Raw genomic sequence first — 12,850 nt, forward strand, 5'->3', positions numbered from 1 at the left:
TTCAACCACAGCACTTCTGTAACCCTGGCACAGAGGCTGTGTCTGCCCCCAGCGACCCAGCAGCTCCTTCAGAGGGGACATTCTGAGTCTTCCCTGGAAGGGGAGATCTGAGACTTAGCCGGTGATGAGACAACACCTGCAATTCAGGTTTAGAAAGGGATGGTGACCACAGCTCAAGAGTGCTCCATCTTTAGCAAACAGCAGGTGCAGAACTGATACTGGTGCCTCTCTCCCCTGCCCCAACCCAGGGGATAAACAGGATGAGAAGTGTAGAATCAAACGGTGGATTAGCTGTGTCATTCTGAATCCTGCCCTCACCATTCCAAAAGGATAGCTAATCCCAAGTCCCCATTCAGCTAAGACAATCTCCTTAAATGCAAGTGGGGGTACCTAGTCCTGCCTCCCACATCCTGGAAACTTTTGACCATGGCAATTAGGGACTCTGCTGGGCTGCCCCTACAGCCGCTTCCCCCCACCCCCATCTTCCCACATATACAGTAGGGAACAGTGCCTGCCGGCGGCCCTTGAACATCCAAAGCAGATGGGAGAGAGGAGGCTCAACACGTGGATTCTGAAGCTTCCCACCCAGGGGCCTCAGACAGTATACTCCCCATCTGATGAGGCTCAGAGAAGCTGTTTTCAGAACCACCCCCCACCCCAGAGTGGGACCTGTTCCCAGTCCACTCCTAGCTCTCCGTAGCAGGGTTACTGGGGAAGGATCAGCTGAGATGCAGACCCGCAGCTGCTGGGGCTCTGGACCCTACTCACTGGATACCCAGGCACCCAAGGAGCTGGGCAAAGAAAGGGAAGGTAGAGCCTTGGTGGGAACCCTTGGGAAAATAGCTCCTGGAAGCTGGGCCATGAATTACCCCACCCCATCACGCTCAGCCAGCTCTACCCGCTGCTACTCCCAGGGTGAGGTGCTGGGCTTTGTCTTTGGGTTGAAGGTTTGCTCCACGCCTTTCACAGAGGCATGCATTTCCCCAACAGCTGTCAGGGTCCCAGAGGGTGAAGGGCTCCAGAAGATGGGGGCCTGCATTTGCGGGATAGCCAAGTCCACATCCATCCATCCATCCATCCTAACAAGCCATTCCCACTCTCACAGAACCCAGTCATCCGTCATTTCTCTTCATTTATACTGTATGGAGGTTAAGGACCCTCTCTGGTTTCTCTCCAGGAACAGGCCTTGGCTTTGACCCTGGCTGGGCCATCATTATAATTCTGTCCCATTCCCCCAAGCGTGGCTTTGTGTCGTCAGGTCCCGCCTCCTCTGTTTTGTCACTCAGCGGCCCACCCCCAGGTGTTCCTTGTCGCGAGGGAGGGGCCGCAGCACGGAAACCGTCAACCGCTGCTGTCACCATGGCGACGACCACACCGCTCCGCCTCTTCACCCTAGGAAAGCCTCCACGCAACCTGTCACCATGGAAACGCTCTCCAGGCTCCTCTGCGTGCCACGACCTGGCCCTGGCTAGGGGACTGGGAGGAGTGAAATATACAAGGGTGGGATTAACCGCCCTGAGACCACGGCCGCTCCGGAAAAAAGCCCCATTCGGCCCCGCCGCAGCCCGCTGAAATCCTGCCTCTGTCTGCTTCCCGCCCACCGCCGCCCGCGCCCGCGGTCGCTGTAAGCGCCCAGCATGTCCTCCTGGACTTCGGCGGGAAGCTCCTGCGGCGCCCAGTCCGGCTCGTGAAGCCCTCCTGCGCTCGGCCTCGGAGTTGCGGTTACATTCTAGAGAGGGGCTCAGGGGGCGCTGTGAGGGTCCCCTCAGCCTCCCCTTGGCCCTCTTCACCTGCTGCAGAGAAGCCCCGGTCCTCTGATTCTTTTTGCCTATCACTCTACAGTCTTTGATCCAACCATTTCTGTGGGTGCCAGGCGCGCCTCCCCAGTTCTCCATCACGCTGGCTTTCCCCCAGTACAGTTTGTAAACTTTCATTCCTTCCTAGGCTCTTAGAGGAGGCAGAGTGTGCCTTTGTCACCCGTCCATCTTTCTGGGCAGGTGTCTCCTGTCCGTTTCTTCCTATCATCCCCCTCATCATCCCGAGATTGAGTGATTCTAGGATAGCCCGGGCGGTGGCAGGGACCCCGACTTAAGGGCCACACCCGGAATCTCCAAGACGAGAAATTGGAGTTGTCATTCCTGGACACCGAGAGCCTCCCATAGCCCATTTCCTAAGTGTAAAATCCCCGAGTCCCTCGGAGTCTGCGACCGACCTGGCGAGGTGGGGGCAGGGGACAGCAGGTCCCCGGGGAGGACCTGGGCAGGGCGCCTGCAAGCCAAGCCCTGGGTGTCCGCTGGCGCCAGCCGCTTCGGTCCCGACGCCCGTCTCGCGCAGCCCAGAGGCCCACAGGAGCCGAGCGTGGGCGAGGACGCCCCCGCGTCCTCGGGGCGCAGCCAGGCGCGGAGAAGGAACTCGCCGCGCTGGAGCCCGTGGGCGCCGGAGACCAGACCCACTGACCCGGAGCTGAGCTTATGCCGGGAAGGAGAAAAAGGGGTGGCGTGGGAGAAGGCTCCAGGTCTCCGGAAGCCCAAGAGGGCACCGGGCCGAGTACTGGTCACTCAGGTTCGGGCGTCCTCGCTTTTGATGCCTGACAGTACCGCGTCTTTCCCATCTTGGAAGATGGTGCCACCAATCACCCTCCCTTATTCCATGCAGTCCGACACCGAATCCGTCCAGTTTTCCTTGGAAACGTAGTGCGTCTCGGGTTCCCTCACCTCGCTCAGCGGCCCGCCTCCCCTCTGCGGGACCTTACCGCCATCTTGTGGCTAGATTCAGTGGTGGCGTTCTCCTGGCCTCCACTCAACCTCGTTCACCCTCCAAAGTGCAGCCGCTGCAATATTCTACAAGAAACGTGATCCGGTGCTGCTGCAGTCCCTTTGACCCGTGCCTTCCACTTCCCAGCTGTTCTGGTCACACTCTGCGCCCCCCCCCCTTACTGTCTTGTCACCCTAACAGCTTGTGTCCTGGGAGGTCACTCACTGTTGGATCCCTGCCACCTGTTGCAGGGATTCAGCACGCACCGGCTGAGTGATTATGAAAGGAGTTCCCCCTCTTATTCCTCTGTTGCTGGGCCCCTGCCCCCACAAGCCAGGATGTTAGGCCCCAGAGCACTGTGGGTGAGGACACACTGCCCCTTCTCTGTCCACCCCAAACTGGTGTTGCCTCGCTGCTTCCTCTTGGCCAGCCTCTCTCCCACCAATATAAGCCCCAGCTGGTGGCTGGAGGGCAGTCATGCACTTGATGGCGGGCCCTGCAGGGGGCTGGCGTCTGGGGCTCTGGGGCCTCAGCTGCACCTCTCAAGGCCCGAATGTGATTCTCCTAACGGCGCTGATCATGATGAGCTTGATGTGTGGTAAGTGGCTCTAAGGGGTTGGAAGGGCCTCTTGGTCAGCTAAAAGGAGAAACCCACAGACACCAGATGTCTGGGCACATCTGCCCAGGATGCTCAGGCAAACCTATAGCCAGAAAGATGGGATGGGAGGGTTTGGTGGGAAAAGGCCTGGGGACTGCTGATGGACTGGTGCTCAATCGCCCTGATCGCAACAGCGGCCTGACTAGGGATCCGGAAGGGTTTAGGATTTAGCATTTGCCTCTGCCTCATACCACGTGCTTTGCTGGACCTGGGACACACAGCGTTGTCTAGGCCTAGGACCAGAGGAAGAGGGGGAGGGATGTGCACGTAGGTATGGAGGGACACAGGGAATGGGAGATTTGGTGGACATATGAGTCTGGTATTGGTCAAACCAATGAAAATGTGGCCTTGGGCTGCTTGAAATCGCCTTTCTACGTGAAGTAGAGATTCTTCTTGTCCTATTACGCACTCTCATTTTCACTTTGGCAAGTTGTAGATTAAGAAAGCATGTTTGAAAGAGTCCAGGAGGGTGGGAGACTGTGATGCCAAGGGACAGAGGACATGTTCTCACAGGGCCACCCAAAGCTGGAGTGGCTGCTTCAGGCTAACCTGTGAATCTAGAGGTTTGTAGGGTGCTGAGCACAGGTTAGCTCTTCAAACACATTTTTGTTGGTTGACTTTTTTTTTTTTTTGGACAGGCAGAGTGGACAGTGAGAGAGAGACAGAGAGAAAGATCTTCCTTTTCCGTTGGTTTAACCCCCCAATGGCCGCTGCGGCCAGCGCACCGCGCTGATCTGAAGCCAGGAGCCAGGTGCTTCTGGTCTCCCATGCAGGTGCAGGGCCCAAGCACTTGGGCCATCCTCCACTGCACTCCCGGGCCACAGCAGAGAACTGGACAGGAAGAGGAGCGACCCGGACAGAATCCAGCACCCTGACCGGAACTAGAACCCGGTGTGACGGCACAGCAGGCGGAGGATTAACCTATTGAGCCATGGCACTGGCCAGTTGGTTGGTTTTTTAAAGACTTATTTATTTATTTGAAAGGCAGAATGACACAGAGAGAGGATAGACAGAGAGAAAAAAAGATCTTCCATCTGCTAGTTCACTCCCCAGATGGTCACAATGGCCAGGACTGGGCCAAACCATAGCCAGGAGCCTGGACCTACATCCAGGTCTCCCATGTAGGTGGCAGGGGTGCATCTTCTGTTGCTTTCCCAGGTACCTTAGCAGGGAGCTGGACCAGAAGCCGAGCAGTCGGCACTTGAACTGGCGCTATGACATGGGATGCCAGCATCCGGGGCTGCAGTTGAACGCACTGTGCAACAATGGCAGTCCACAAATATAGGTTGAATGATGAATTCCTTACCCTGGACCAATAAGGGTAAAATATGGAGATTTTATAAAGTTTTATTTATTTTCTTTTGTTTGAAAGGCAGAGTGACACAAAACAGAGATCTTCCATCTGCTAGTGCACTTACCAAATGCCTGTCATGCCAAAGCAAGGGCCTAGTATTTTATCCAGGTCTCCCACATGGGGGCAGGGACCCTAAGAGGGGTATTAGCAGGAAGCTGGACTCTGAAGCACAGCTGAGGCACTCCAATGGGATGTGGGCATTCCTGGTGGTTGAATGGCTGTGCTACAATGCCTGCCCCTGGAGATTTTTAAACAGATTTCTTTATTTGTTTGAAAGGCAGAGTTAAAGAGACAGAAGGAGAGAGAGAGAGAAACTTCCATCTGCTGATTCACTCCCCAAATGGCCACAACAGCCGGGAATGGGCCAGGATGAAGCCAGGAGCCAGGAGCTTCTTCTGGGTCTCCCATGTGGATGCAGGGGCCCATTCCACTGCTTTCCCAAGAGCATTAGCAGAGAAGTGGATTGGAAGTGGAGCAACTGGGACTCGAACCAGCATCAGCACTGCAGATGGCAGCTTAACCAGCTGTGCCACAGTGCCAGCCCCTCCTCCCTGAAGATTTTTTTTTTTTTTTTTTTGACAGGCAGAGTGGACAGTGAGAGAGAGAGAGTAGAGAGAAAGGTCTTCCTTTGCCGTTGGTTCACCCTCCAATGGCCGGCGCGGCCGGCGCGCTGTGGCCGGCGCACTGCGCCTATCCGAAGGCAGGAGCCAGGTGCTTCTCCTGGTCTCCCATGGGGTGCAGGGCCCAAGGACTTGGGCCAACCTCCACTGCACTCCCTGGCCACAGCAGAGAGCTGGCCTGGAAGAGGGGCAACCGGGACAGAATCCGGTGCCCCAACCGGGACTAGAACCCGGTGTGCCGGCGCCGCAAGGCGGAGGATTAGCCTACTGAGCCACGGCACCGGCCCTCCCTGGAGATTTTTAATGAAGACTACAATCCCTATTAGATTGAACCAGAGGGCAGGGCTGATGCTGAGGCATAGTGAGTTAAGCTGCCGCTTGCTGTACCGGCATCCCATATGGGCGCCAGTTCAAGTACCAGTTGCTCTACTTCCGATCCAGCTCTCTGCTATGGCTTGGAAAAGCAGTGGAAGATGGCCCAAGTCCTTGGGTCCCTGTACCCACGTGGGAGAGCTGGAAGAAGCTCCTGGATCCTGGCTTTGGATTGGCACAGCCAGCTCCAGCTGTTCTAGCCATCTGGGGAGCCATTTCCAGCAAATGGAAAGCCTCTCTCTCTCTGCCTCTCCTTCTCTCTCTATGTAAGTGACCTTCAAATAAATAAATAAATAAATCTTTAAAAAAATATATGGCTTTAAAGAAATGTGGTTTCTGGAGGTGGGATCGGTGGGGTTGACCGGCCTGGAAACGGGCGGGCAGGTCCTGGGGTCAGCACTTCTCTGTTCTAGGTGAGTGTGTTGCTGCCAACCAGGACTTGAAGCTCCCCAAGTACCTGCGCTGCTATCGCTGCCTCTTGGAAACCAAAGAGTTGGGGTGTCTTCTGGGATCTGACATCTGCCTCGCCGCGGTTGGCAGCAGCTGCGTCACTCTCCACATAAGGAACAGTAAGCTGCCCTCTCTCCAGAACTGAGCCGCCTAAGCTGCTTGTTCCCGTGATGCTGAGACACTGTCTGCCACCTTTTTCTTTCTGTTCAGAGCCACTCCCTGGCCCCACTTCCACTCATTTCCCTCCTCCGCCCACAGCTGACTGCCTTCTGCCTCGCAGCTCTCAGCCTTGGAGACCTGAGACCTCCAGATGCACTGACCGTCCCTGGAGTTTCTGTCCCCACTGCTTCTCCAGTCACCTGCGCTGAGTTCTGCCTTTCTCTCCTTGACCCTTCATGGTTCATGTGCACGAGCGTTTGGTTCTTAGCTGCTTTCTCAATTCATACACATTCCTCAGAGGAGCTGATCTGCTTCCTTTGCTTTACCCAGCAGCCACCTGCTACTTCCTCCTGAATTGAGTGTTGCAAAAAACCACTCTCCTGTCCAACTGCCCACTGGGTATCCGCTTCACTTTCAACTTGCTGAAAACTGACTACATTCCCTTCTACATGCCTCCCCTTCTACCTAATCCCTCATCTTTTAAAGCAAAAACAGACCGCATACTATGTGCCAGACACTGTTCTAGACACAACTCTCAGGCAGGGATTATTATCCCCATTTAACAGGTAAAGAAGCAGCTAGAAAGGTCAACGTGGCCCAAGCTTCAAAGGCTGATCCAAAATTTGTGGTGGCTCCATAGATGGTGTTTTTGTAATATGCCAATCTATTTATATGTATTTGAAAGACAGAGATCTTTGATTTGCTGGTTCACTCCCCAAATGCCAGCAACAGCTGTGGGGGGGAGCAGGGAGGGCGGCAGGGGCAGCCAGGAGCCTGAAGCCACCACTGCTGCTTTTCAGGGTGCACACTAGCAGGAAGCTGGACCCGCAAGAGTTGCCAGGACTCAAAACCAGACACTCTGAGATGTGGGAGTCCCAGTGCCACCTTAACCACCATACCAAACACCCTTCCGCAGACATGTGGTGCTCTTTTTCTAAAGATTTCCTTATTTGAAAAGCAGAGTAATGACAGTGGGGGAGGGGGCAGAGATGGACAGGATGATGGAGAGAGATCTTCCACCCACTGGGTCACTCCCCAAATGCCTGCGGCAGACTCGGCTGGGCCAGGAACTCCACTGAGGTCCCCCACACTGGTGGCAGGGATCCAAGTACGTGAGCTATTTCTGCTGCCTCCCCGGGTGCACTAACAGGATTGGAAGTGGAGTAGCTAGGACTTACCAACACTTCGAAATGGGATGCAGCTTAACTGGCTGTTCCACAGTACCCACAGTACCACCCAGTATTTTTTTTAAACTCTTTTGAAAAGTGTTAGTATTTGAGCCATCACCTGCTGCCTCCCAGGGTGTGCATTAGCAGGAACCTGCAATCAGAAGTGGAGGCAGTACTCAAACCCAGGCGCTCTGAGATATGGGCATCCCAAGCAGTGTCTTAACCACTCCACCAAATGCCATCCCTACTCTCTTAAGTAGGATAGCAGTGAACATCCATGTAGAGGAAGGGTATCTAGGGACATGGGCACAAAGATCCTCTGCATAGACATTTTATTCTTTGACCTAAAAAATACATGACAAATACTTCTGAAATCCAACTTCCAATACATTTTCCAATCTTTTTCTTTAAGATAAATTTGTCTTTTAATTCCATTTACCTGATTTTTTTTTTTTTTTTTAGAAAAGATTTTATTTGAAAAGTAGAGTTACAGAGAGAGGGCTAGACAGAGAAGACTTCCATCTGCTAGTTCACTCCCCAAATGGCAGCAATGGCCAGGGCTGGGCCAAGCTGGCACCAGGAGCTTCTTCCAGGTCTCCCATGTGGGTGCAGGAGCCCAAGCACCTGGACGATCTTCCGCTGCTTTCCCAGGCACATTAGCAGGGAGCTGGATTGGGAGTGAGCACTCAGGACTCGAACCAGCGCCCATATAGGATGCCAGCACTGCAGGCAGTGGCTTAACCCATTATGTCACAATGCCCAGCCCTATACACTTTTTTCTAAAAGATTTATTTATTTGAAAGAAGAATTAGAGAATATCCCATCTGCTGGTTCACTCCCAAATAGCTGCAATGGCCAGAGCTGGGTCAGCCCAAAGCAAGGAGTCAAGATCTTCTTCCAGATCTCCCATGTTGGTGCAGAGTCCCAAGTACTTGGACATCCTTTGCTGCCTTTCCCAGGTGCATTAGCAGGAAGCTAGGTCGGAAGTGAAGCAGATTTGGGATTTGAATGTCCACATAGGGACTGGCATGGCAGGCAGCAGTTTTACTAGCTATGCTAGAATGCCAGCCCCTCCCGATCTTTTTCTTACAATAGTCCCCCAGTGCTGGCGCCCTCCCCCCCAACACTTGGTTCCACAAACCTCAACCCAGTCCTTCCCACCTGTTCCACTTCAAATGGCTTTTCCCCTCCAACCTTCCCTGGGAAACTGTAGCAGAGATCCACAGATGGTGAAAGCCACCCCATCCAATTCCACAACTATTCTTTGTCTTTTTTTTTTTTTTTTTTTGAGGTCCAGGGCAGGGTGTGGGGGATGGTGACAAGTCTATGTGGAATAAGGATTTGAGGGCTCTGTTGGGGCCCCTCCCTAGGCAGCGGTTCCGACGTGATGGTGAGTGACTGCCGGAGCAAGGAGCAGCTGAGTGACTGTACACACACCCGCCCTTCTTCCGTTTTTGGCTTCTGGATATATGCTCAATGCTGCTTCCTGAATTTCTGCAATAACCCCCAAAACAGAGCAAAAATTTTACTCCAAGGATCCTAAAAACTGGAAGGAATATCCTGCCGGCTGCCAGCCAACCTCCTGACTTTCCCTGGGTTCCACCAGGACAACTTGCCGTTCCTCATCCCGCCCGCCTGCCTCCCTCAAGTCACCGGACGCAATCCTTGACTCTTCTCGGCTGAGGCCCCTCAGCATCCTTCCTCTCATGCCGCCGGCCCTCTGACTCCTTTGGCCCCAAGCCCCCAAGGACTTGCTCTAAAATAAATTGGCGTGCAAACTGTTTGGTTTCTCTCTCCTCTGGAGCGGGTGGAGGCTGAGGGAGGCAGGCCTGACTGTCCACAGGCACGAGATGGTGAGGAGGTGCTGGAGGCCTGCCGATGACACTCAGGTTGGCTGACATGCTCAGAAGTGCTATGAGACCGGAGCTGGGTGGGGGCTGGAGGGAAGGTCCAGAGGGGTTTTAGAGGGAGGAGGGGGGCTGGCACTGTAGCACAGCGGGTTAAAGCCCTGGCTGCTCCTCTTCCGATTCGGCTCTCTGCTGTGGCCTGGGAAAGTAGTAGATGGCCCAAGTCCTTGGGCCCCTGCACCCACGTGGGAGACCCAGAAGCTCCTGGCTCCTGGCTTCAGATAGGCACAGCTCCAGCCATTGCGGCCAACTGGGGAGTGAACCAGTGGATGGAAGACCTCTCTCTACCTCTCTCTGTAACTCTTTCAAATAAACAAAATAAATCTTTAAAAAAGAAAAAGGGAGGAGGAGGGGCCGCAAAAGTACAAGGCCCTGATGAGGCCACTCTGGAAAAGAACCCTGTGGAACCCTGGTCTTTAATTCTAGGGTCACCTTCCCTCTTCAAAGACCTTGGCAAGTTAATTTGGAGTCTTGGACTCCTTATCCTTCTAATACTGTAATCTCGCCTGCTAGAGCTTAACAAATGTGTGTCATTCTTATACTGAGGTCAGAGGCTAAAGGGGAAAGGTAGACCCAGCAAGCTGAGGACAGAGAGTTGGTTCCTTTGTGCCTCCGGCTAGCTCATGACCTACAAATTAACATCAGTTTGGTGTCTTCTGCTAAAGCACAGTCCATTGTCTATTTTTTTGACAGGCAGAGTGGACAGTGAGATAGAGAGAGAGAAAGGTCTTCCTTTGCCGTTGGTTCACCCTCCAATGGCAGCCGCGCTACGGCCGGCGCACTGCGCCGATCTGATGGCAGGAGCCAGGTGCTTATCCTGGTCTCCCATGGGGTGCGGGGCCCAAGGACTTGGGCCAACCTCCACTGCACTCCCTGGCCACAGCAGAGAGCTGGCCTGGAAGAGGGGCAACCGGGACAGAATCCGGTGCCCCAACCGGGACTAGAACCCGGTGTGCCGGTGCCGCAAGGCGGAGGATTAGCCTAGTGAGCCGTGGCGCCGGCCCATTGTCTATTAATACATGTACAAAGCATTGTATAGGTATGAATATATGCTGTAAATACTTTCATCAGACAAACTCATCTAAAGTGCTCCAAACCAGGACAATGGCTACTGCTGACCAGGAGTACATGGGAAGGGGCACAAGGGCAGCTTTGGGTATTGCCAAGGCCTTTAGCTTGGGAAGCTGGTTACAGATACTATATTCCCACCTGAGAGAGAACCAGTAAAGCGGAGATTGACACAATGGCAGAGGAGCTGGGATTGCTTTTTAGGGAAAGGTTTCTTGGGGCTGGGCACTTGTCTTGGTGACCAAGAAGCTGTACATCCCATACAGGAGTGCCTGGGTTCAAATCCCAGCTCTACTTCCAAGTCCAGCTTCCTGCTCATGTGCGCAATGGGAGACAGTAGATGACCACCAAAGTACCGGTTCTTACCTCCCACGTGGGAGATGTAGACCGAGTTCCTGGCTCCTGTCCCCAAGGCCCCACTGTTGCAGCATTTGGGGAGTGAACCAGTAGATGGGAACTGTCTCTCTGCCTTTCAAATAAATTAAGAAAACGGTTCCACAACCCCAGTACTGGGATGTAAGACTCAGGGGGCAGACACCTGGCTACACTCAGCTGGAAGTCCTGGTGCTTAACACCTGACCCAGCTCAGAGCAGTTTACGCCCAGTGTCTACTGAATGTACAGAAAGGGTTGTTTCCATTACTCCTTCGTGTACGTGTTTCTAATTTTTTAAAAGTAAAATATTAAAATGAAGAGCCGGGCCCAGCACTGTGGCATAGTGGGAAAAGCAGCCGCCTACAGTGCCCGCATCCCATATGGGCACCAGTTCGAGTCCCAGTTGCTCCACTTCCAATCTAGCTCTCTGCTGTGGCCTGGGAAAGCAGTAAAAGATACCCTGGTCCTGGCTGGCACCGCGGCTCACTAGGCTAATCCTCCGCTTGTGGCACCGGCACCCCGGGTCCTAGTCCCTTTTGGGGTGCCAGGTTCTGTCCCGGTTGCTCCTTTTCCAGTCCAGCCCTCTGCTGTGGTCCGGGAAGGCAGTGGAGGATGGCCCAAGTGCTTGGGCCCTGTACTCGCATGGGAGACCAGGAGAAGCGCCTGGCTCCTGGCTTCGGATCGGTGCAGCACACCGGCCGTAGCGGTCATTTGGGGGATGAACCAAAAGAAGGAAGACCTTTCTCAAAAAAAAAAAAAAAAAAAAAAAAAAAGATACCCTGGTCCTTGGGCCCCTGCACCCATGTGGGAAGACCTGGAGGAAGCTCCTGGCTTCGGATCAGCACAGCTCCAGCCCTTGTGGCCAACTGGGGAGTAAACCAGCAGATGGAAAACCTCTCTGTCTCTTCTTCTCTGTGTAACTTTCAAATAATAAATCTTTAAGAAAAAAAAAACATGAAGAGCCAACTATTATAGCCCCATCAATACTCTTTGCACCTCCTTCTTCAATCAGAACAGAGGGTTTCTAATCGCAAGATCCTTGAAAAGACAGAAGTTCATGTCTCAGCACCACGTGATTCGGGAACGTGATAGGTTCCTAAATCTTCCTGGTTTGAAAATAGTTTTTCTTTTCTTGTAGGTGATAAAACATGGTTGGGGCCAACGCTGTGGCACAGTGAGTTAAAGCCCTGGCCTGAAGTGCTGGCATCCTATATGGGTGCCAGTTCTAGTCCTGGCTGCTCTTCTGATACAGCTCTCTGCTATGGCCTGGGATAGCAGTGGAAAATGGCCCAACTCCTTGGGCCCCTGCACCCATGTGGGAGACCTGGAAGAAGCTCCTGGCTCCTGCCTTCAGATCGGCGCAGCTCCAGCTGTTGCAGACATTTGGGGAGTGAACCAGTGGGTGGAAGACCTCTCTGTCTCTACCTCTCTCTGTAACTCTTCCAAATAAATAAAATAAATCTTTAAAAAAAAAAAAAGGCATCAACTGGGCTAAACTTTTTAGGTACTGTAGGCTGCTTTCACCTCTAGCTGAGCAGAGGGTTGGGTAGGATGTTGGCTCTTCGAGACAGAACAAGAGGCCACAAAAGCTGAGTGGAGTGGGTAGGGCTCAATCCCACACTTAATTAACCTTCTCTAACCTGTCTCCACCTGCCCACACCTGAACCAGAACCCATAAACAATGTGACACAGATTTAGCCCAGGCCCAGTTTATTGTGGAGGAACAAGTGATATGGGGCACAGAAGAGCACCCTGTCTCCTCTTATGAGGTGCCCATGGGTGTGGGTGATGAGCTTGGTGAGGTAAGATGGGACTGAGGCAGCCAGAGACTGTGATAAAAGACAGAAGGCAAAAGGAAACCAGGAGGTGGAGACAGTGAGGCAGGGACACCAGACCGCAGTCAAGGAATCTACAGGCATCTACCCCTCATCCTTCTTGCTTCAAGTTCAGTATGGCACTGGGTCT

General features: G+C 53.5%; 1 protein-coding gene across 1 annotated transcript; it reads left to right on the forward strand.

The window, feature by feature from the left end:
• Positions 1-3,195: 3,195 nt before the first annotated feature.
• On the forward strand, positions 3,196-9,317 carry LY6G5C (lymphocyte antigen 6 family member G5C). The gene is made up of 3 exons (XM_008262581.5): positions 3,196-3,352; positions 6,172-6,327; positions 8,907-9,317. The coding sequence occupies exons 1-3, from the start codon at positions 3,232-3,234 to the stop codon at positions 9,077-9,079; spliced, it is 450 nt and encodes a 149-aa protein (XP_008260803.1). The 5' UTR covers positions 3,196-3,231; the 3' UTR covers positions 9,080-9,317.
• Positions 9,318-12,850: the final 3,533 nt, after the last annotated feature.

This window comes from Oryctolagus cuniculus, chromosome 5, assembly GCF_051225735.1.
Source record: "Oryctolagus cuniculus isolate XC-2025 breed Fujian yellow rabbit chromosome 5, ASM5122573v1, whole genome shotgun sequence".
Classification (NCBI taxonomy): domain Eukaryota; kingdom Metazoa; phylum Chordata; class Mammalia; order Lagomorpha; family Leporidae; genus Oryctolagus; species Oryctolagus cuniculus.